Source organism: Petaurus breviceps, unplaced genomic scaffold (genome assembly GCF_028583685.1).
Source record: "Petaurus breviceps papuanus isolate PSGF00001 unplaced genomic scaffold, PetGlider_PUasm1.0 178, whole genome shotgun sequence".
NCBI lineage: Eukaryota > Metazoa > Chordata > Mammalia > Diprotodontia > Petauridae > Petaurus > Petaurus breviceps.
Window position 1 is genome coordinate 23,609,410 of NW_027185777.1, and position 20,985 is coordinate 23,630,394.

The window sequence follows — 20,985 nt, forward strand, 5'->3', positions numbered from 1 at the left end:
TAAGGGTGGGTGTCAAGGGAGGAAGGGAATGAATCTGGAATTCAAAGTTTTAAAATCAAATATTCATATATATATATATATACTATTATTAATTCTATTTTACATGTAATTGAGAAATAAGATATACAGGCACTGGGACATAGAGATCCACTGAAAAAGTCGAAAGGGGTATGGGAGAAAATATGGGAGAGAGCAGATTGGAGGAGGGAATAAAATTTTTTTAGTTTACATCATTCATTTCCACAAGATTTTGAGTTACAAATTTTCTCCCCAATTTTCCCTACCCACCACCCCAAAACAGCATTCCCACTGAATATACCCTCCCCCAATCTGCTCTCTTCCATATCTTCCCCCATCCCCCCTTCGACTTTCCAGTAGGGCACAGTGGATCTCTGTGCCCCAGTGCCCGTATATCTCATCTTCCAGTTACATGAAAAATAATAATAATATGTACATATATTTTTAAACATTTGATTTTAAAACTTTGGATTCCAGATTCTTTCCCTTCCTCCTTTGTCACCCACCCTCACTGGGAAGATAAGCAATTCAATATAGGTTGTACATGTGTAGCTATGCAAAACATTTCCATAGTGGATATACTGTGAAAAACTGACTACATTTCCCTCTATCCTATCTCACACCTCACTTGTTGTATTCTCTACTTTGATCCTGCCCTTTTCAAAAGTGAGTGCTTCCAACTTCCCTCCCCCCCAGCCTGCCCTCCCTTCCATCATACCCCCTCTCTTCCCCTTCCCCTCTATTCTCCTGTAGGGTGAGATACCCTATTTAGTGTGCATGTCATTCCCTCCCTAAGCCAAATTCAATGAGAATAAAGTTGACTCATTTCCTTTTGCCTTCCTGTTCTTCCCCTCCATTGTAACAATTTCCCCTTGCCTCTTCTATATGACATAATTTACCCCATTCTGTCCCTCCCCATCTCCTCCCATTATATTCCTCTCTCACCTCTTAATTTCCCCTTTTAGGTATCATCCCTTCCTATTCAATCGGTAGGTTGTATTCATATGCCCATATACCCTCCTATATAGACATATATATATATATATATACACACACACACACACGTATACACACACATTTCTATTCCCTTCAACTATTCTCATACTGAGAAAGTTTCATAAGTTGCAATTATCATTTTTCTATGTAGGAATATAAATAGTTCAACTTTGATAAGTTCCTTATGATTTTTTTCCCGTTTACCTTCTCATGCTTCTTGTATCTGAATGTCAAATTTTCTATTCAACTCTGATTTTTTCAGCAAGAATGCTTGAAAGTCCTCTCTATTCCACTGAATGACCACATTTTTTCCTGGAACATGATACTCAGTTTTGCTGGGTTAGGTGATTCTTGGTTTTAATCCCAGCTCCTTTGCTCTCGGGAATATCATATTCCAAGCCCTTCGATCCCTCAATGTAGAAGCTGCTAGGTCCTGAGTTATCCTGATTGTGTTTCCACAATATTCAAATTGTTTCTTCCTGGCTGCTTGTAATATTCTCTCCTTGATCTGGGAATTTTGGAACCTGGCTATAATATTCCTAGGAGTTTTCTTTTTGGGATCTTTTTCAGGAGGTGATCAGTGGACTCTTTCAACCTCTATATTGCTCTATATAAAACATCAGGGCAATTTTCCTTGAGAATTTCTTGAAGGATGATTTCTAGGTCTTTTTTTGATCATGGCTTTCAGGTAGTCCAATAATTTTTAAATTATCTCTCCTGGATCTATTTTCCAGGTCAGTGGTTTTCCCTATGACATATTTCACATTGCCTTCTATTTTTTCATTTGTTTGGATCTGTTTAATAGTATCTTGATTTCTCATAAAGCCACTAGCTTCCATTTGCTCCAATCTAATTCTGAAGGAATGATTCTCTTCAGTGAGCTTTTGAGATTTTTTTCCATCTGGCAAATTTGGCTTTTTAAGGCATTCTTCTCCTCATTGACTTTTTGAGCCTCTTTTGCCATCTGAGTTAGCCTATTTTTTAAGGTGTTATTTTTTTCAGTCAGGTTGTTGACTCTCATTTCATAATTTTCCTGCATCATTCTCATTTCTCTTCCCAATTTTTCCTCCATTTCTCTTATTTGATTTTCAAAATCCTTTTTAAGCTTCTCTATGGCCTGTAACCAGCTCATATTTTTCTTGGAAGATTTTGGTGCAGGAGTTCTGACTTCACTGTCTTCCTCCTGTTTCATGCTCTGATCCTTTTTGTCCCCAAAATAGGAGGGTAAAGTTGGGTCGCTCTGTTTGCTTTTCTTCCTTTGCTTGCTCATGTTGCCACTCAATTACTTGACTTTTGAGCCTTTTGCCACCACAGAACTCTGCTACCAGAAACGGGAGCTTTATCCCAAACCCCGGGATTTTAGCAGCTGCTGGAGGTATTAATTGGGTGCCCTCTCTGAAGCCTCCACACACTCTGGCAGACTGTTCACGCACCCCAGTACCTCCACAGCAATCCAGATCCAAGTAGATTAAAGCATAATCCATTACCCCTCAGACTGGTTGATTGGTCCCCCTACAATCTGCTGACCAGGAGGTCTGAAGCAGCCATGAGGGGGCAGCTGCACTGCCAGGGGCCCCTCAGTCACTTCTCACCCTGGGGGCAAAGGTACTCCGAATTCCCAGGTCCCAAAGTCCACACTGCATTGACCTCTCACTTTGTCGTTAGCAACTATGTGTTGATAATTCTGGAAACCGCCACAGCTGCTGGTGATCTGAAGTCAGGCTAAAACCTCTGGCTCTTTCGGGGCTGGGGTCGGCTCCCAGAGCGCTGTGCTGGCCTGGCGGGCTGTCCTCAGTGGGAGGTTAGCTTCTCTGTGTCATTTTGTGGGTTCTGTAGCTCCAAAGTTTGTTTAGAGTCATTTTTTACATGAATTGGAGGAGGTGGGAGCCAGAGCTGCACCTAAGGGACCATTTATTGAATGATCACGAACATCACTAGTTGTATGATTTAAGAGGATAAGTCTCCTAACTCTTCAGATGACACCAATTTCCTTAGCTGTAAAATAAAGTTGGACTCAATGGACTATAATACAATCCCTTTTACCTCTAAATCTATAATCCTCTATTTCAGTTTCCTCACCTGTAAATTAGAGGCACTGGACAAGATGCTCCCTAAGGTCCTTGCCCATGCCATGCTATATTCCAATATAACTAGAAAAATAATTTAGGGTCATTTAAACCAAGGCTGTGCTGGTACAATGAGAGCTGTAAATAATACAAATGTCAAGTGCCACCAACTAGAGCTAAGCATAATAAAGAAAACAATTAAATTGGGGCGGCCAGTTGGTGCAGTGAGTAAGAGTGCTGGCCCCAGTGTCGGGAGACCTGGGATTGGTTCCGGCCTTGATACTCGGCACCCACACAAAAATAATAATAACTGGCTGTGTAACCTTGAGCAAGTTACTTAACCCCAATTGCTTAAAAAAAAAAAAAACAATTAAATTATCAGCAGCTATGAGACAAAGCAGTAGAATATTTGCAGTAAGCCCTTTCAAACCCACTTAGTCTGCTATTTAAGATGGAAAACAATAATATATTCCTTGTTATCTACTAGAAATCTTGGCCAATCATTCATTCAACAAATATTACTAAGAGCCTACTATAGGAAATGCACTGTGGTAACCTTTGTAGGAGATACAAAGAAGAATAAAACACAGTATCTGCCCTCAACAACCACAAGCCTAGTAAAAAATAGTGACCCACAAATGAAGACCCTATCTATATGGAGGTAGAGAACAGAAACAAAAAACAGACGACAGAGTAGACTTAATCTTATTTGATAATAAATGGAAAACTGGATCAAATCCTATCCCTGACACTCACTAAATGGATAACCATGTAAGTCCCTTTGCTTCTACAAAACTCAGTATCTTTATCTGTAAAGTGGGTATAATATTTATACTATTTATTTTACAGGGTTCTGAGGAAAGTACTTTATAAACTTTGAAGCGCTATATAATTATGAGGTATTATTATTACTGCACAAGTCCAACTCACACACACCTGTGGCACAACATAATTAAAATTTATCTCATTATCTTCATTAAGGAAAACGGAATTAAAATAGCTCTCAAACATTTTCCTAGCGCTGAAAGAAATAGTGAATCTTCAACCTGTCTGCTTTTGTGTCTCCATCTACTTAGAAAAAAATCTTGGCAATCTGCCTCCCCCAAACAGAGAGAACACAAAATATCTTGAATCCTACCTTCCCTGGCCACAAAGAAAATACTGACAATGTATTAACCAATGGGTATATTTAACGGAATTTGAAAAATTCTACAAACTTTTTTCTTCTTAAACATCAAAACAACAAATATTGAGAAGAGTGCTCACTATATAGAGTAAACAAATAAGTGTAATTTTTGTATGTCTAAAAACTCTCAAAGAAGTAGCCAATTATATTGTTTAGGTTGCTACTGTATTTATATTTACTGGATTGTTTTAAGTAATTTGTAAATTATAAAGTGCTACATAAATAAGCAATTATTGTGAATCAAGTATTTAAATAATTCAATCTATGCTATTTAAAAAAGCAGTCAGCTCTTGATTACTAATACTAAGAGGGTCAGATACAACATGAGTCAATGAGAATTAAAGAATTTTAAAACCTCTTAAGAAGAATATATAGGAGAAAATGGAAGCAGGGAAGAAAATATTCACTTGGCTTTACCTCTATTCTGTCAGAATTAAGTTGGAAAAACTTTTTAAAAATTCTAGAAGGAAAAAGCAAGTAAGTCATTCAGCAAGACAACTGTAATCACTAGCCTCCTAATAGTTCAAACTTAACCAAAGTCAGAGTTAACTGACAGAAAACACTCCCAGCACTTAGCACAGTGCCTGGCACACAGTAGGTGCTTAATAAATGTTTACTGACTGACTGATAAAAATGATAGAGGGAAATGGTAATTAAGGCAAACCAAACTTGTCAGTGAAGTAGGTCCTGAATATCTTTTATTTTGGATGCTTTATGGATTGTATGAGGAATAAGGAATATCGTCCTGTAAGTAGAAACTTCTGATGTTTCAAGATCCTTCAATACTTCATCATGAAGACATTTACTCAGTTTTATCCTACTTTTCTAAAAAATCCCTTACTAGAGTCCATTTAAAATTTCAATAAAAATTTATTATGGCTAATTCAGTAGAACAAAGGACAATGAACTGTTTTGATGATTTAAAAAATTCTTTGGCCAAAAAAAAATCCTCACAGAAACAGCCAATTATATTGTTCTTTATTTTTCAACCCTTCCAAAGTAAAGACTAAAACATTTCTTTTAGGAAAAAAAAAGATTCATAGCATTGTTATACAGAAATCCAAAGAAAATTTCAATACTTTCATTCTTTAATTGTAATGTTGAAACTATAAAAAGAACAAAAATTCAATTTCTTAGTTCTAAAAAACTTTATTTTTTTTCCTCTAAAAAACTTTAACAAAAGAAATAAATACATTTAATACACAATCTTACAACTATAATGAACTCTGGAAGTGAAAACAAGCTTTCTATACAGAACTAAAATAATTTGTTTTACATTATATTTATGCTATTCATTCAAAGCCTAGTATGTGCAAGGCATAGTGAGATAGACAAGTAAGATCAGATATCTTGTCTTTAAAGAGTACACTCTACTCAGAATTTTAAAGTGTATTCAAGTAGTTACAATACAAAGATGTTTGCTAAGTGCTATGTAAGAGGTACAAACTAACAGTTATATATAAGAGTACTCAGTGAGGTGGAATTACTTGTGGCTTTAGTGATCAGAGAAAGCAATATGGAGGTGAAGCATCTGAATCACAGGATCAGAGATCTAAGGCCAGAATTTGAACTGGGCCTTAAAAGATGAGTAAGATTTCAATAGGCAGGGCCATGAGAAGTAAAGAAGGTTTCAGAAAGCCTGGCATATTTCAGTCAGATAATAAGATGTCCTGATTGCTCAGAATATAAAGTTAAAGTCAGGGGAGTGACACTGCAGAGAACAAAAGAAAACTTAGAAGGAAGCACAAAAAGCAGTGCAGCTTTGAAAACAAAGTCTAGTATTATATAGTTTTAAAAAAAAAGTAAACAGTGTTAAATAGAAATTCATGATTGTTTATTGAATCCTTTTTTATGTTGTGCTATATTCCTGGAAATGTTCTTTTTTTGTCTTTTAAGTTCAAAATGAACAAATATAAGAAAAAAATTTTTACAGAAAGGAAAAGAAAAAACGAAACATAGGGGAGCATTAAGAAAGACTTTGAAAAGGTAAATTGGAGCCAGATCGCCTTAAGTGCCAGAATAAGGAGTTTGGATTTTATTCTGTAGGCAACAGGCAAAAGTAAAAAAAAAAACCATTAAAGACTTTATAGAAATACCTCTAAAACATTTACAACCATAGCAATTCTTTAGGCAGATTAACCTGGCCAATATGAGGGGTGGAAAGCAGAGAAGCAGATATATCCGTTAAGAAACAAGTGCAAGAAATACAGGTGTAAGGTATGGGGTACAAATGGGGGGTGGGGTGGCAGCAGAAATAGAAAGGGAGGATGGAGAGATCTTTTTTAAAAAAACTGGGGCCATGAAACATTTAGAATCAAAACTGACAGTTCTGGACTTTATTCCAGTTTTAAAGACCTTATCTACTCAAGGATTTTTTTTTTAAAGTTGCTTGTTTTAATAATCTGGTAGAAATCACAAGGCCAAGAGTCAGGGTTTTAAACTTATTCTTGGAATCCTGAACAAGTGCTCCCTCTATCAGCCAGTATAACTTAGTTCCTTCATCTGTGATTTCTATGTTACATTTTAGATTCAGTACCCTCTTTAAAAAAGGGGGGAAAGAAAAAAAAACAGTGCAAAGACACAGAAATGACAACTAAAACTCAAGAGTATACCTCACAATTCAAACCAGGAAGAAACAGAAGACTTTCTCACTCTGCAACCATGATGGCTAATGAAGTTCTAGTTGTTCAAAAGTGCTCTTTTGTTTTTTTTTTAATTGTTTTAACTTCTAAAGTTTAAAATACTTTGTGACATACTGGTATTGTACTCATTCTAAACATTATGTCAAAAAGGTGGAGCAGACAGGTGGCTTGGGAAAGGAAAACAGGCATGGACTGGAAGCCATCAGCACAGTAGAAAGGACACATCCATTTGAGTTTCTTGTCTGGGGCATTAAATGGCTTTACATAAAAGATACTTTATACTTAGAAAGCAATTTAAGAAGCTTTATGATTACTGATCATGTTTGGTGTATTAGACAACAACAATCTATTAACAACTAACTATGTTCCAGAGGTACTGTGCTGAGGGCTGGGGATTCAACAAAAGGTAAAAACAGCTCCTATCTGCTAAGAGCTCACTAATGGAGACAACATGCAAAAAAAAGATGTATACACACAATAAACAGACATATACAAGATATACAGTATAAATGGAAGATAATCTCAGAAGGATAATGCTACGAGTGGGAGGAGTGAGGAGGGACTGGGAAGAGCCTCTGGAGTGGAGGTAACAGGAAGCCACTGGAGTTTTTTTTGGGGAGGGAAGTGGGGTAACATTGTCAGAAGTGCTTTAGGAAGATCACTTTGGCAGCTGAATGGAGAATGGAATGGAGTGAGGAGAAGCTATTATAGTTCTCCAGGCATGAGGAGAGGAAAGCCAGCAGCAGGGCAGCAGTTATGTAAGGGAAGAGAAGGGGACATAGAGGAGAGATGTGAAGGTAGAAATGACAAGACTTGACTGGATATGTGGAATAAATGGGAGGGAAGAGTATATCTAATTCAATAGTTTAAAAACCCCTCACTTTAAAGATTAAAAAATTCAAAAATGATATTTACATGAAAATTTCTCTGATAGCCAAGCGAGAAGGGGCAAGCGCATTTAAGCATACTTCCATTAATGATCTACACTCAAGAAACAGTGTCAGAAATATCAATGAAAAGGAGGTGGACCAGCCTTGAGGCAAAGATTTGTCAAACTGGAACAAAACAGAGTATGAAAAAGAAAGTAATATGAAATGAGTTTGGAAAGGTAGGCTGGAACCACACTTGTAAAAGGCTTTAATGCCACATTTTGCAATTTATCCTATAGGCAATAGAGAGCCACTGAAAACTTCTTTAACAGCTTTCCAATTGAAGTGTGAACAACAGAAAACTCAAACTTCTGACAAGCACATACTCTAGAACCTGGTTCGTAGCTACAGGCATGCCCTCAGATATACATATTACGGAGCTTTTCCCTTTACCTATCTTCTTCAGACATAATCAGTTTCAGATTTCCTTTTTCAGATTATAAGGCACTTAGTCACAAGATGAATTCACATGGCTGGGAGTCAAGTGAAAAAGTAAGGAAATGGGTCAATTACCTGGACTATGTTTGTAGCCTACATTTCTTATACATTATGATTCTTTCTCACACATCCATATAGACTAAACTGAATGCCAAATGTGGAGCCTTCATCTGGAACTCTAAATAGAGATCATCTATTCATATAACTCAGGAGTCTATTACATGAGGTTTCCCTCACTTTAAAGTTGATACTGTGGTGAATCCAAAAAACAACTATGATTTAAATACCACAACCCTATATCCCTTTACTTGATGTTTCAATAGAAACCAACTTTTTTTAAGTTCTTGTTAAAAAAAACAATACATATGTCTAGACAGTACTCCTTCTTCAAGGGAAAAACCTCTCTCTTTACTACCTACTTATCTATTTACTACTCTTTCAAATGTCCCTCTTGGGCTAGCCAGAAGCATCAAAAACAAACCAAGCACTTCGAAAAGAAGCAACTCTGTTCTCTGCAGGCAAGGGAATGGCTAAGATGACTTAATCAGTTTTATCCACCTCTCATTTCAAAAGCTACAACTGCCTATACTTGGTTCTGGCAGACTCTACAGTGTGAAGTCATTCACCATAAAAGGAATGCTGCTTAGCAAAGTGATGCAAACTAGCATGCTCCACACCTAACTGGTGAAACAACAGGTAGGAAGTACTTTTTCCTATTCATTTTTCTGTTGTTTTAAGGGAGCCTACTTTCTCTATGTCTACATGCCTAGTTTCTCCTATACAGCAAAGGCACTAAGAGTGATGCAAACCAGCATGCTCCTCCACCTTAATGTTGCCCAAACAGGTAGGAATTGTTTTTCTAATTGATGTTTAAGCAAGCTTTCTGTGACTAAACAAGTTGTTTCTATGTAGGATCAAGTCTTATTTTTCAAATATAAAGGCAAAAATCAAAATACGTTAATTCTGTGAACTATAATCATTTATTTTCCTAAGACTCAGAGGGCAATGCAGGTATTAAACTTTATGCTAGCTGAAATTTCTTTTATCATATTCATTTAGCAACCTTATCATTCATTATATGTACTGCACCTGTAGGAATGACAAATCAGGAAACAGACAAGCACTACATAGGGACCAAGTTACTATAAATGAGACTGATTTGTGTGCAGATTAGTCATTTATCTATGAAAAGCATAGGAAGGTATTTAAGTATGGAGTAATGGAAAATGAATGATGAAGAAAGGTAGGATTCTTATATTAATTTCCATACCTGCATTCAGACTGTTCTAATATTTCAATTTTTCTAGAAGAATGTAACTCCTTAAAAGGAAAAGAGCTATTTCATATGTTTGTCTTTGTATCCTTGTACCTTTCACTATTACTTCTTCAGTTGAGTTGAATGGAAACATGTCTAAGAATAAACCAGTGTGACTTAGGAAAACTAATATGTCAAACTAATGGTTACTTTTAGAGAAACTTTAAGTAAAGAAATGAAACATTTAACTACCTACTTTAAAAAAGTAATCTATTTACTAAAATTCACCAAAGATACAAGACTTTGGTTTTGAGGAAAATATAACTCCTAGGAATATCCAGAGAAAATAAGCTACTCTAAATCAAGAACTAATATAATGTACTGATAATAAATGTCAGTTCTTAAGCCCTTGTAATCAAATCTCAAAGCTCTACTTGCATTTCTTCAATCCCTTGTATTGTATTTTTTCAAACAAAATAAAATTATTTCTTAGTTTATCTAAATGCCAGATCTTCCCAATTATTCATGACTGATTCGTATTCAGTCACCTAAGGTTTTTTGCCCAACTATTTCCATTTGTTAACACCAAGGAAATCTTAAAGAGTGAAATATTAAGGCATCTATGCCTATTAGGGACAATATTCAATAATTTCTTCTAACTTTTTCTTCACACTGTGTCTGATATTCTAATGTAAAGAAAATTTCCAACTTAATTTTATTACATTTATGAACACCAAATTCTAGGAAAAATACTAACATTAACAAATACAATCCTGGAACATAACATGTGAAGAATAAATTTACAAGAAAAAAGGTTATAATTTATTATGTAATATATCTTATACACGTCCTTTTCTGGAAGGTGCCTTCTCCTGAGTCAAGCCTAAATACTTATTCATTTCTTCAAATTTGCAGCCAAAGTTTTTGATCTGAGGATCTATCAACTAAGAATTAGACTAACATCAAGCCCTTCAACATGCCATCTGTTGGCAGTTGGTCAATTTTGTTTGCCAAAGGCCTGGACCACACTGAAAAGCTACCATTTTAGAGCTGTCATTCATTTTCTAAAGTTGAATTTGGGAAGACCAAATGGGGGAAAAGAGACAGGATAAAACATTTTACCATGTATTTTAAGATTTTAAAACTTCTCCACTATTCTGAAAGCTAAAAATGACCCTAACTTTCCTTCTAAATTAAACTGCCCTAAATGTATTATTAAATATGGAATGTCAGTAGCTAAAATTAACATAAGTTAAAATATAAAACAATTAACCAGTATTACAGACTGCCCTGGCACCATCAGGAAAACAAGAATTAAGTCTTTACCAGTTCAACGTAGGCACATTACCACCCACTTTAGGGTCATCACGTATATGGCAAGGCATAAAGTATTCCTAAATATTTAGTCCAGCACACTATTCTAAACCAACTTCGATGTCTCAGCCTCTTTTCAAGAGAAAGCTTAGTCACTACCAGCATCTTGATGTAGATAGAAACTGTAACAGCTCTAGTCGGCAGACTTCCCTTCACCAAGTAACTTTGTAATTTCCTTTGTGGCAGGCCTGGGCTGCATGGGACAGCTTGGCTACATTTTCAAGTATGTATCTAATTAAATGAAAACAAGGTCGAGTTAACAGATCAATTCTGTTCTAGCGAAGAGTTTCCTTTGGTCAAACTGTAACAAAACAGTATTACCTTTGTGAAATGAAAATTTAAAACTCGGTTAAGTTTCCTCTCGACAAAGAGGGAAAAGACTGGGGGTGGGGTCAGGGGGAAGGACCTATCCCTTTCAGATCACTTCGCTATTTCTTGTCTAAAGAAATCTGGCAGCCGGATTTCGACAGAAAGCTGCCCCGTTCTTCTGCGGCTAGTTGGAACAAATGGCTAACAGCATTACATTCGTTAAAAGAAGCAAACCGTGTAGGGTCGGGGTGGCGGTGCTGGAGCGGGCAGACCTCAGTGCTAGCTGGAATGTTAATTTCCAGCCCCTCCCCCCGCCCCCAGGACCCAGAAGAAAAGTGACAGGCACAATTTTCAACGGGGACCAACAAGTAGCTGGCATCGTGCGCGCAACTCGAATCCCCCAGAACTGACCGGGGTCCCGGACGGAAAGGGCCGGGGAGAGGGAGGCTGCAGTGCCCCCCGCCCAGCACCCTGGCCTCTCCCCCTCCCCCCCTGCCCGAGCCGGGAGGGGCCGGACAGGACCGGGCAGGGCGGACACTCACCGCGACTATGACGGTGTCCTCGCCCTGGAACTTGGCGACGTACTTGTCGCCCCGGGCCATCTCGGCCTCGTTGAGGGGCCTGAAGCGGCACATCACCTTGATGTTGCATTCGGCCGGGTCCGCCATCTTCCTGGCGGCCGGGGCCCGAGGCCCGGAGCCCCTCCCCGCCGCTCAGCCTCAGAGTCCCGGACAGAGAGGGCCGTGCGCTGGGGCCGCGCTCCGCCGACTGAGTCGCTGCGCTCCTCGCCGAGCGCCGGGCCGGGCCGGGCTCCCCTGGGGCGGGGGCGGCCGGGAAGAGCGATTCCAACCTCCGGCGCCGGCGCCGGCAGCCGCCTCGGCCCCCTCCCGCCTCACTTCCGATTCAATATGGCGGCCATGGCGGCGGCTACCGGCAAAGCGTCCGGCGTGTCCGGCGGCGTTCCCACCCCTGGCAGAGAGAGCGGCGGAGACGAAGGAAAGTCCCGCGAAACTGGGAGCGTGGCCTCCTCCCTGGGCCCAGAACGACAGGCAGGGCTTGGCTCGGCTCAGCCCGTGCCAGCTCGGCTCCGCTCTGCTCTGCTCGCCCACCCGCCCGGCTTTGGGACTGCTCGCCCGCCCGGCCCCAGCCTGTATACAGTGCGCAGCCGCCCCACTCTGGGCGGCGGTGAGCCCGGGAAGCGAGGGAGCGAGGTGGGGCTAGGGCGCAGGCGTGAGAGGCCGCTCTCCTTTCCTCTGCTCCCTCCCCCTCACCCTGGCCAACTCCTAGCCACTCTTCTTCCTGCCCGGCTTCTCCTAGGTCTCGGGGGTATACCAGAAACGTCTGGCTCTGCTGAGCTGGGTTTTTTTATAAGTGATACCCTACTTTTTATGACTCAACGGAACCATTTAATTTAATTTTATTTTTTTACGAATAATATCTTTTTTATGACAACTAAACTTTTTTAATTTGATTTTTTTTTTACCAATAATACGTTTTAATGACAACTGAACTCTTTAAATTTGATTTTTTGTGCCAATAATACCTTTTTATGACAACTGACCTTTCTAATTTGATTTTTATTTTTCACCAATAATACTTTTTTATGACAACTGAACTTTTAAAATTAGATTCCCCCTCCCCCCCATTATATTTTTTATTTAAGAGTAAGTAAAATAGCTGGGGCAATGGATAGAATGCCAAACTTGTACTGAAGAAGACCTGAATTCAAATCCTAACTCCAACATTTGTTAGCTGTGTGATCCTGGACGAGTCACTTTCAAGCCTCAGTTGCCCCCTCTGTAAATCTGGGAACATAATAGCACCTACCTCTCAGGGTTGTGAGGATCAAATCATATGAAAACAATATCAATCAATAAACATTTATGAAGCACCTACTGTCTACCAGGCACTGTGCTAAGGTTGGGGATAAAAAGAGACAAAAGACAATCTCTGCTTTAGAGAAGCTCACAGTCTAATAATGGGAGAGGCAACAAAGAAACTACTATATGGGGCGGGGGGAGGGATAGGAAGACACTGGAATTAAGAGGGGTTCTGGGAGGCTTCCTGCAGAAAGTGGGTTTTCAGTTGGAACTTAAGGAAGTTAATAGGTCAAAATGGGGAGGGAGAGCATTCCAGGCATGGGGAATGCCAGATAGAATGCCCAAGACCAAGAGATGGAATGTCTTGTTTGTGGAACTGCCAGAAGGCCAATGTTACTGGATGGAAGAATATATTTGCTATGTTGGCTAGGCATTGAATATGGGTTGAGATATCAGAAAGGCTGTTGGCGATGTGGGATGGGAAGTCAGTGGAGAAGCTGGGGCAGAATAAGTAGATTTGAGAATCATCAGCTTAGAGGTGGTAATTAACTTCAGGGGAGCTGATGAGATCACCAAGTGAAGCAGTATAGAGAAGAAAAGAGGACCCAGGATGGAACCTTGAGGGACACTTAAGAGTCAGAAGGCATGATCTGGAGGAGAATCCAGCAAAGGAGACAGAGAAAAAACAGTCAGGAGAGAATGGCATTCCAAAAACCTAGAGAGAAGAGCGAGTATGAAGGAAGAGAAGGTGATCAGAGGCTGCAGAGTCAAAGAGAATGAGGAGTGAGAAAAGGCTGCTAAGATTTGGCAACAATCGATCATTAGTAACTTGGGAGAGAATCATTTCCGTGGCGTGATAAGGTTAGAAGTCAGATTGTAAAGGATTAAGAAGAGAGGTGAGAGTAGGGAAAGTGTAGGCACTGGCATAGATGGCCTTTTCAAGAAGCATAGCCACAAAGAGCAGACAATTTATGGGGCGGTAGCAGGGATGAAAGGGTCCACAGTTTCTTTTCAGATGAAGGGGATATGGACATGCTTGTAGTCAGTAGGGAATGAACCAGTAGACAGGGAGAGATTGAAAATAAGTGACAGAATGGGTAACGGAGGGGGTAATCTGTTGGGGGAAAAGGGGAGGAATAAGATCGCTCAGACAAATAGAGGGGCTAGCCTTTTTAAGAAGTAAGGCTACATTCATCATGTGAGACAGGAGTGAAAGAGGAGATGGTGGCAAAAGGCTTCTGAGTGATAGGAAATAAGGAAGAGGGGAGAAGAGAGAGCTCATGGTAAATGGCCTCAATTCTTTTTATGAAATGTGAGGCAAAATTCTTATCTGAGACAGTTTGGGGAGGGAGGACTCTGAGTTTTGAAGAGTGATAAAAAGGATTTGGAAGAGCTGCTGGTGAGAGTGAGAGAGTGAGTTGATAAGGGGGGCATAATAGGATTGCCTAGCATCAGTGAGGACCCAACTGAGATTGTGTAACAAATTTGTAGTGGACACAAAATAGTTGTGTGCTTTTCTCCATCTTCATTCAGCAGCATGTGTGTAAGAGTGAAGGTGATGAGCAGTAGGCATGACCTAAGGCAAATTTTAAAGCACTACACAAATGTTAGTTATTATTAATAGAGGGGGCAGCAGGTCATAAGAAAGCACAGTTGACCCAGTCATATAACTTTCTGTTTAGGGGTCACTTCCAGTTAACATCACTTTTTAAAAAAATAGTTTGTTTAAATCAAAGACTGTACAAAAGAAATGTTTCCTTTCCAAGTAGGGAGAGAAATAGTTGAAGCATTCCCTTATCAGGTTGGGTTTTCTGGAGCAAAGAAAGGATTGGAGGTTTTGTGGCTTTATATTCTAGTCTTAGGGGGAAGTGTTGGAAAAGGCCCAGATTGGAGATGAAAGAAGACAAAAAGGAAGCAAAAAGAGAGTTGCCTTCCCGTACACACACACACACATGAACACTCACATGCGTGCACATGCACATGAACACTCACACGCACACACATACATACACTACATACACACACCTTACTGCAGGTAAAATGAAGATGTTTGCCAAAGAAATATAGATAAAGAAAAAGGGAAATGAGTTAGCACAGATAATAGGTACCATTATATATATATGTATATATACATATGTATATACCCACACACACACACACACACACACACACACACACACACACTCATCACTTGACCCTCACAATACCAACTCTATAAGCTAGATGCTATAGATTTTATTCCCATTGTACAGATGAAGTTACAGGGTCAGAGAGATTAAGTAATCTGTGGGTATTGCATAGCTAGTAAAAAACATCAGAGCCAAGATTTGAATCCAGGTTTTCTGGATGCTCTCTAGTCACTAGTCTATACTGTGGAATAATAAATATATAGAGGGCACTTCTTCAAGTGGACTAGAGGCATAAAGTAAAATGAGTTTTTAAAAAGTTTCCCACTAAATTAATAAAGTATTACTATGGCATGGTAGTATAGTAGAGAGCTGGCCTTAAAGTCAGGAAGACCTTGGTTGAAATCCTGCCACTGACACATCTGACTGTAAAAACCCGTGCAAAGTCACATCACCTGCCAGTGCCTCCGGCAACATTCTGAGACTCGTAAATTACCCAGAAGGCCCTGATCTGCACTGATAGAGGATGTTACTCACCAGAAGCTCACTACACAGATGAAATCACATCATCGGTGGAATTAAAAAGAAAAAAAAAAAGAGGTCCATAATGGTTTACTAAGGAAGCTACTCACCATCCAAACATGTCTTTTTTATCAACTTTATTTCTGACTATATCCTTCCCCCTCCTGCCCACAGAGCCATTCCTCTTCACAAAGGATTTTTAAAAACAGGAAAAAAAAACAGTTCAGCAAAACTTACACTTCCCTTGAGTCTGACAACAGAAGCCTTGTTCCACACCCATAGTCTTCTAAGGCTGTAAGAAGAGAGAGGTGGATTTTCCATCTCCTTTTTTTCCAGGTGAGGTTTGGTCATTATAATTATAGTGTTCAGTTTTGGTTTTTGTTCTTGTCATTTGCATTGTTGCAGTCATTGTGCATATTGTTTTTAGGGTTCTGCTTCTAAATTTTCTCACAATTCTCTACATCTTTCATATTCAAGGTTTCTTACAGTAGAGTCATATTCCATTACATCCATGTGCCATAGTTTGGTCAGCCAGTCCCCAATCCATGGCAAGCCTCCTACATTTATTCATTCACTGAGATTCTGTGAACTCAGAGAGGGGCAATGTGATGTAAGAGTTTGAGTGTTGATTTGAAAGCAGCAAAGCTAGATTTAAATCCCATCTCATATAAGTAGTAGATTGGCGATTTACTTAACCTCTCACAGCCTCTGTTCCCTCTTTTATAAAATAAAGATGATGCTAACATTTACTGAATATCTTGTGTTGTAAGAAAAGTGTTTTAAAGACATTATGCCTTACAGGACCTTATACATGTGGGTTATCATCTCTTCCCCCCCCCCCCCCCAGTAACTACCTTCAGAAGTACCCAGGTTCTATTAGATATAATACTATTCCTTCAGGCTCTTACACTAAATACTCTGGAGTAGTCTTGAATTCTTCCTTCTTCCCCTGTCCCTGATTTGTTAATAACCAACTTGACAATGACATGTAAAAACACTTAGACTTCATCTTTATCTGAGGTCTTTACTTTCCAAGGGGGTTACTGTCCTCTGATTTGAATTATGTTTTCTTAGGCTGATGTAGAAAGTAGTTATTGGTACCCTGAAGAATACAAACCACCTCTACCTCCCTCATCTCCTTTCCTCCGTCTTTGAAGTAGTTAGTTACAACTCAGAGAATCCATTTTTATACAGAAACAATATTACAAGGGATAGTTAAGTATAGCTTAAAGAGTGTTATGCTTCAGACGCTATGGGGAAATGGGCTTTGAGTTCCAAACAACTAATTTATAAACCAACTTTTGGAATACAATCTATTCATAAATGAATGGCAATCTGGACCTAACCTCCCATAACCTCCCATCCATTCTTAGTCTTTCTTCCTTTGAATTTTCTCTAGAATTCATGCCTTCCTCTCCATTTCACTCTTACTGTTTAAATAACAACTGACATTTGTAGAGTGCTTTATTGTTGGCAGTACACTTTAGTACATTACCCAATTATCCCCACTGTGTATAAGAGGCTAAGACTTGTCCAAACTCATAAAGCCCCTCTCACTCCAAATCCAGGACACTTTCCACTACCCTACAGCTACTGTCCCCCCCATTTCATGGTCTTTCTTCTAGTCTCCCCATACTACTTGAATTCTATACACCCAGCCACCTCGGTGGGGGGTGATGAGGGCCTTCGTTGGGCAGATGTCAGAGGAAAGACAGGGGCATATACTATAAAAGTAGAAATGGCAGGCCTTGGTAATTGGTTGAATAGGAGGGTTGAGAGAGAGTGAAGAATCAAGGCTTGAGCCTGTGTGATTAGAAGGATGGTGCCCATAAAAGTAATAGGGAAATCTGGAAGGAGATGGGGAATTAGGGGAGAAAGATAATTAATTCAGTTTAGGCTTTAGCCAAGCCAGGACCCTCCTTATACCTCCTACATATCAAATTTATTTGAACTTCTGTGCCTATGCTTAGTTTACCCCTACGATGGATATTTTCCATCTTTCCCTCTGCCTATCCAAATCCTGGAGTAGCTAGGTGGTACAGTGCATAAAGTACCAGACTGGGAGGCAGGAAGACTCCTCTTTCTGGCCTCAGACACTTTCTAGCTGTGTGACCTTAGGCAAGTCATTTAATCCTGTTTGTCTCAGTTTTCTCATCTGTCAAATGAGCTAGAGAAGGAAATGGCAAACGACTCTAGTATCTTTGCCAAAAAACTCCATGTGGGATCAGGAAAAGTTGACCTTGACTGAAAAATGATTCAACAACAACAGCAACAACAAATCCAAATCCTGCCCTTCCTCAACTCTTGGCCCACTTCCTTTCTGAAGCCTTTTCTGAACATACTGATTTCTTTGTTAATATCTATTACACTTATAATCATAATGATTCAGCTTAATTCCTCACTGTTTCACAAGTGATAATTTGGTATCAACAAGATTATAATCTGGAGGGCAGGAACAATGTTTTAAATGTATGCATTTTATTATCCCTACCAGTGCTAGACATAATAAAACTTTAAGAAATACTTACTAATTTAAGGAAGGAAGTTCTGTGAACTCTCCCTAACCTTTGAAGTTCATCAAAGGATGGCCATGCCCTCCACGTAACATGTGCTTCTCAGGTTCAAAACTAAACTGAATGGATCATGATTCTGAACCCTTTATGTGAGTGCTCATGTTAAAGCCTCCCTTTTTGCTTGTGAAAAGCCCATTATCAATAGTTTCCTTTATAATAAGGAAGGATATATTATATACATACATATATGCACACACATAAATGAGAAAGTGAAAAGAATGTAGCTTGTTCTAACATTCATACAATATGATTTGACAAATGTGGTCAGCTTCTTTGGGTTATTCTGCTTAAAAACAAATACAAAGAAAGAGTGTGACTTATTTAAATTCTATACTTTTATTTTATTTTGTATTGACATGGCATCATACCCACACCTCCCCCTGCAAACTTGTTCAAAGATGTTCCCTGTGGCTATTTCATTCACTTTTAACTCAACTGCTAAAGCAACAATCCAAATTGGACATTAAGGTGGCCCTCTCTGAAGGCCTGAATTTCTGACATATTGTCCATTTAGAGGCTTATCTAGACTATATCTCTAAGGACTTTTAATATGAATATGGTAAGAATGGCTGTTCAGTCCTTTTCACTCAACTCCAAATCCAGCATTACTTTAGTAGTAATTTTTTTTTCTAAATTAAACAAACAAAAAGCCAGTGTTAAATGGATTGGTTAGGAAGCAAAGCAGATAAGGTCTGTCTGGAATTTCCATTTTCTAAGGACACATTCTCAAAGTACTGGTACTTCCAGCTCTTCTAACTGGTAGTTAGACTAGGCTTCTCCTCCAGACGTACCTTAATAATGACGAACCTTTGGGCAGGGCCTTATGGTGTCATTATTACCCATTTCCTATTCAGTTCTGCACCACTGCTACGGTGCTGAAAGATTAGAAGTCAAACAAAAGATTATTTGGAAAGATAGCATTCAAACTTCTATTCTTCTTTTGGAGACCTGGCACTATGATAGTTGCCAAAAGTTGAGTTATCTCTGTGAGGTCTTGTCTTTCATTATACTGCTTTTATTATGAAAAGTTTTAAAACAGGAGACTATTTCTGGAATGGGGAGGCAAAGTTACTGCCATTCTAATCATAGTCATGTTTTAACAAGCCCAATCTAAAACCTTTTGCAGAAGGGCACTGCCTTAATCAGGGCAACTACAGCCTCACCTCTGAGTTTCAGCACAAACACTTTAATAATTATTATTTACTGTGTCAGAGATGTGGGTACACTCTGTAAATGGAACTGTGGTGCTTTTCAAGGTCCTTGAGCTATAAATATGTCATTTAAGTGTTATGCTTGAATAATATTAATATTAAAACAATGTTATAATCACCTCATTTATTGGTGTCCAATTTAGGTGCCCAAGTGGGCACCAAAAACTTTATTCATAACCATAGAAATGGATGGCCTATGTTTCTGAAGATTGTCTTCATTTATGAGATGTTGTCAATAGGAGGGCATAAAATTCATGCAATTAAGAGTTGTAGCTTTATGTCTGGGGTGTTATTAGATTGAAAACCTTTTTATTCATTCATGTCAACAACGGAAACAAAGCTATTAAATGCAAAAGTGACTCTTGTTGACTCATCTTCCTGATTTACTTACAAAATGAAGAGAATTCCAATTAGACCTCAAATTTTAATTTAGAGAGGTCAGGGAAATTACATAATATATTATATAGTTTAAACCAAATGGGAGATTATCAGCTCTCTCCTTTTCCTTTCTATAGAATTTCTCTGTAACATACATCTAGCAATCTAACTTTAGGAGAATTAAAAAAAAATTAGACTACACTCAAATTTAAAAGAATTGTAAGTGATTAAATTGAACTTAAAAAAATTGATTTAGCAAATCAAAATGGAAATTCCATGTACAGTATCTATAATTCAGAGGTAGGTTCCCTGCCATCACCACCAACACTACCCCACCCCCATGTTTTTGACAGTTGCTGAGAATAAGCATGTGATTTACCAGAATCAAAGTACAGTATGTGTCAAGACTTCAGAATCTGCAAATCAATATGTAGAAGCAGATTAAAGAATGGTTTGCCAAATTCGGCTTGATCTGAACTATCTTGCTTCCTAATGCTATTTCTTTCTTTCTTTTTTTTTAGTACTACAAAGAAAATGTTTAGAAACTCTGTGTGAATTCTGGACATAACTGATTATTTAGTTGTTTGTGCTTAGGAAGATCTTGACAATTGACAAAATTAACATTTTTTGCAATATCACCCCAATCTAGAACTTCTAATATGAAGAGTTTCATATGTGTTCTTACATTTAGAAACAGTAATTTATTTTCCAAGAAATACTCAATTTTTTTCCATGAGAAATTAAAAGAATGAACCGCAATAGAAAAATAGAGTTTCCAAGGGAAAACATTGAGTAAATTGAAAGACACAAGATCCTTCTTATATACCCCACATTCATAAAGGCATAAATCTAGAGCTGGGAAGGACCTTAGAGTTGATCTGGTCTAACTTCCTCATCTTACAGGTTACAGAGGGCATCTCTGAGAGAAGGATATCATTTCTCACACGTTGTGGATGGGAGATTGAACTTTAAGTTAGGAACATATGGGTTCAAATCTTCTCTCCAGCACTTACTACCGTGTTTCCCCGATAATAAGACACTGTCTTATTATTTTTTTGGACAGAAAAACACCAGAGGGCTTATTTTCAGGGGGGGGGCTTATTTTAATGAATATTGACAGCAATTTTAATAAACAGGTAAAT

The 20,985-nt window shown here is 38.7% G+C and overlaps 1 protein-coding gene and 1 long non-coding RNA gene across 4 annotated transcripts in view; one reads left to right on the forward strand and one right to left on the reverse strand.

Annotated features, from left to right (window-relative positions):
- KIF5B (kinesin family member 5B) overlaps positions 1-12,373 on the reverse strand; it is a 71,914-nt gene extending 59,541 nt beyond the window's left edge. The window contains exon 1 of one of the 2 annotated variants that reach the window (XM_069086446.1): positions 11,756-12,373. In XM_069086446.1, coding sequence (XP_068942547.1) covers positions 11,756-11,881 — 126 coding nt within the window. In that variant the 5' untranslated portion in view covers positions 11,882-12,373. The remainder of the gene's footprint in view (positions 1-11,755) is intronic. The other variant, XM_069086445.1, reaches the window with a different exon arrangement.
- Positions 8,554-20,985, forward strand: part of LOC138159992 (uncharacterized) — a 13,758-nt gene continuing 1,326 nt past the window's right edge. For both annotated transcript variants that reach the window (XR_011168040.1, XR_011168041.1), the window contains exons 1-2: positions 8,554-9,119; positions 15,856-16,017. This is a non-coding gene — a long non-coding RNA (uncharacterized lncRNA). The remainder of the gene's footprint in view (positions 9,120-15,855; positions 16,018-20,985) is intronic.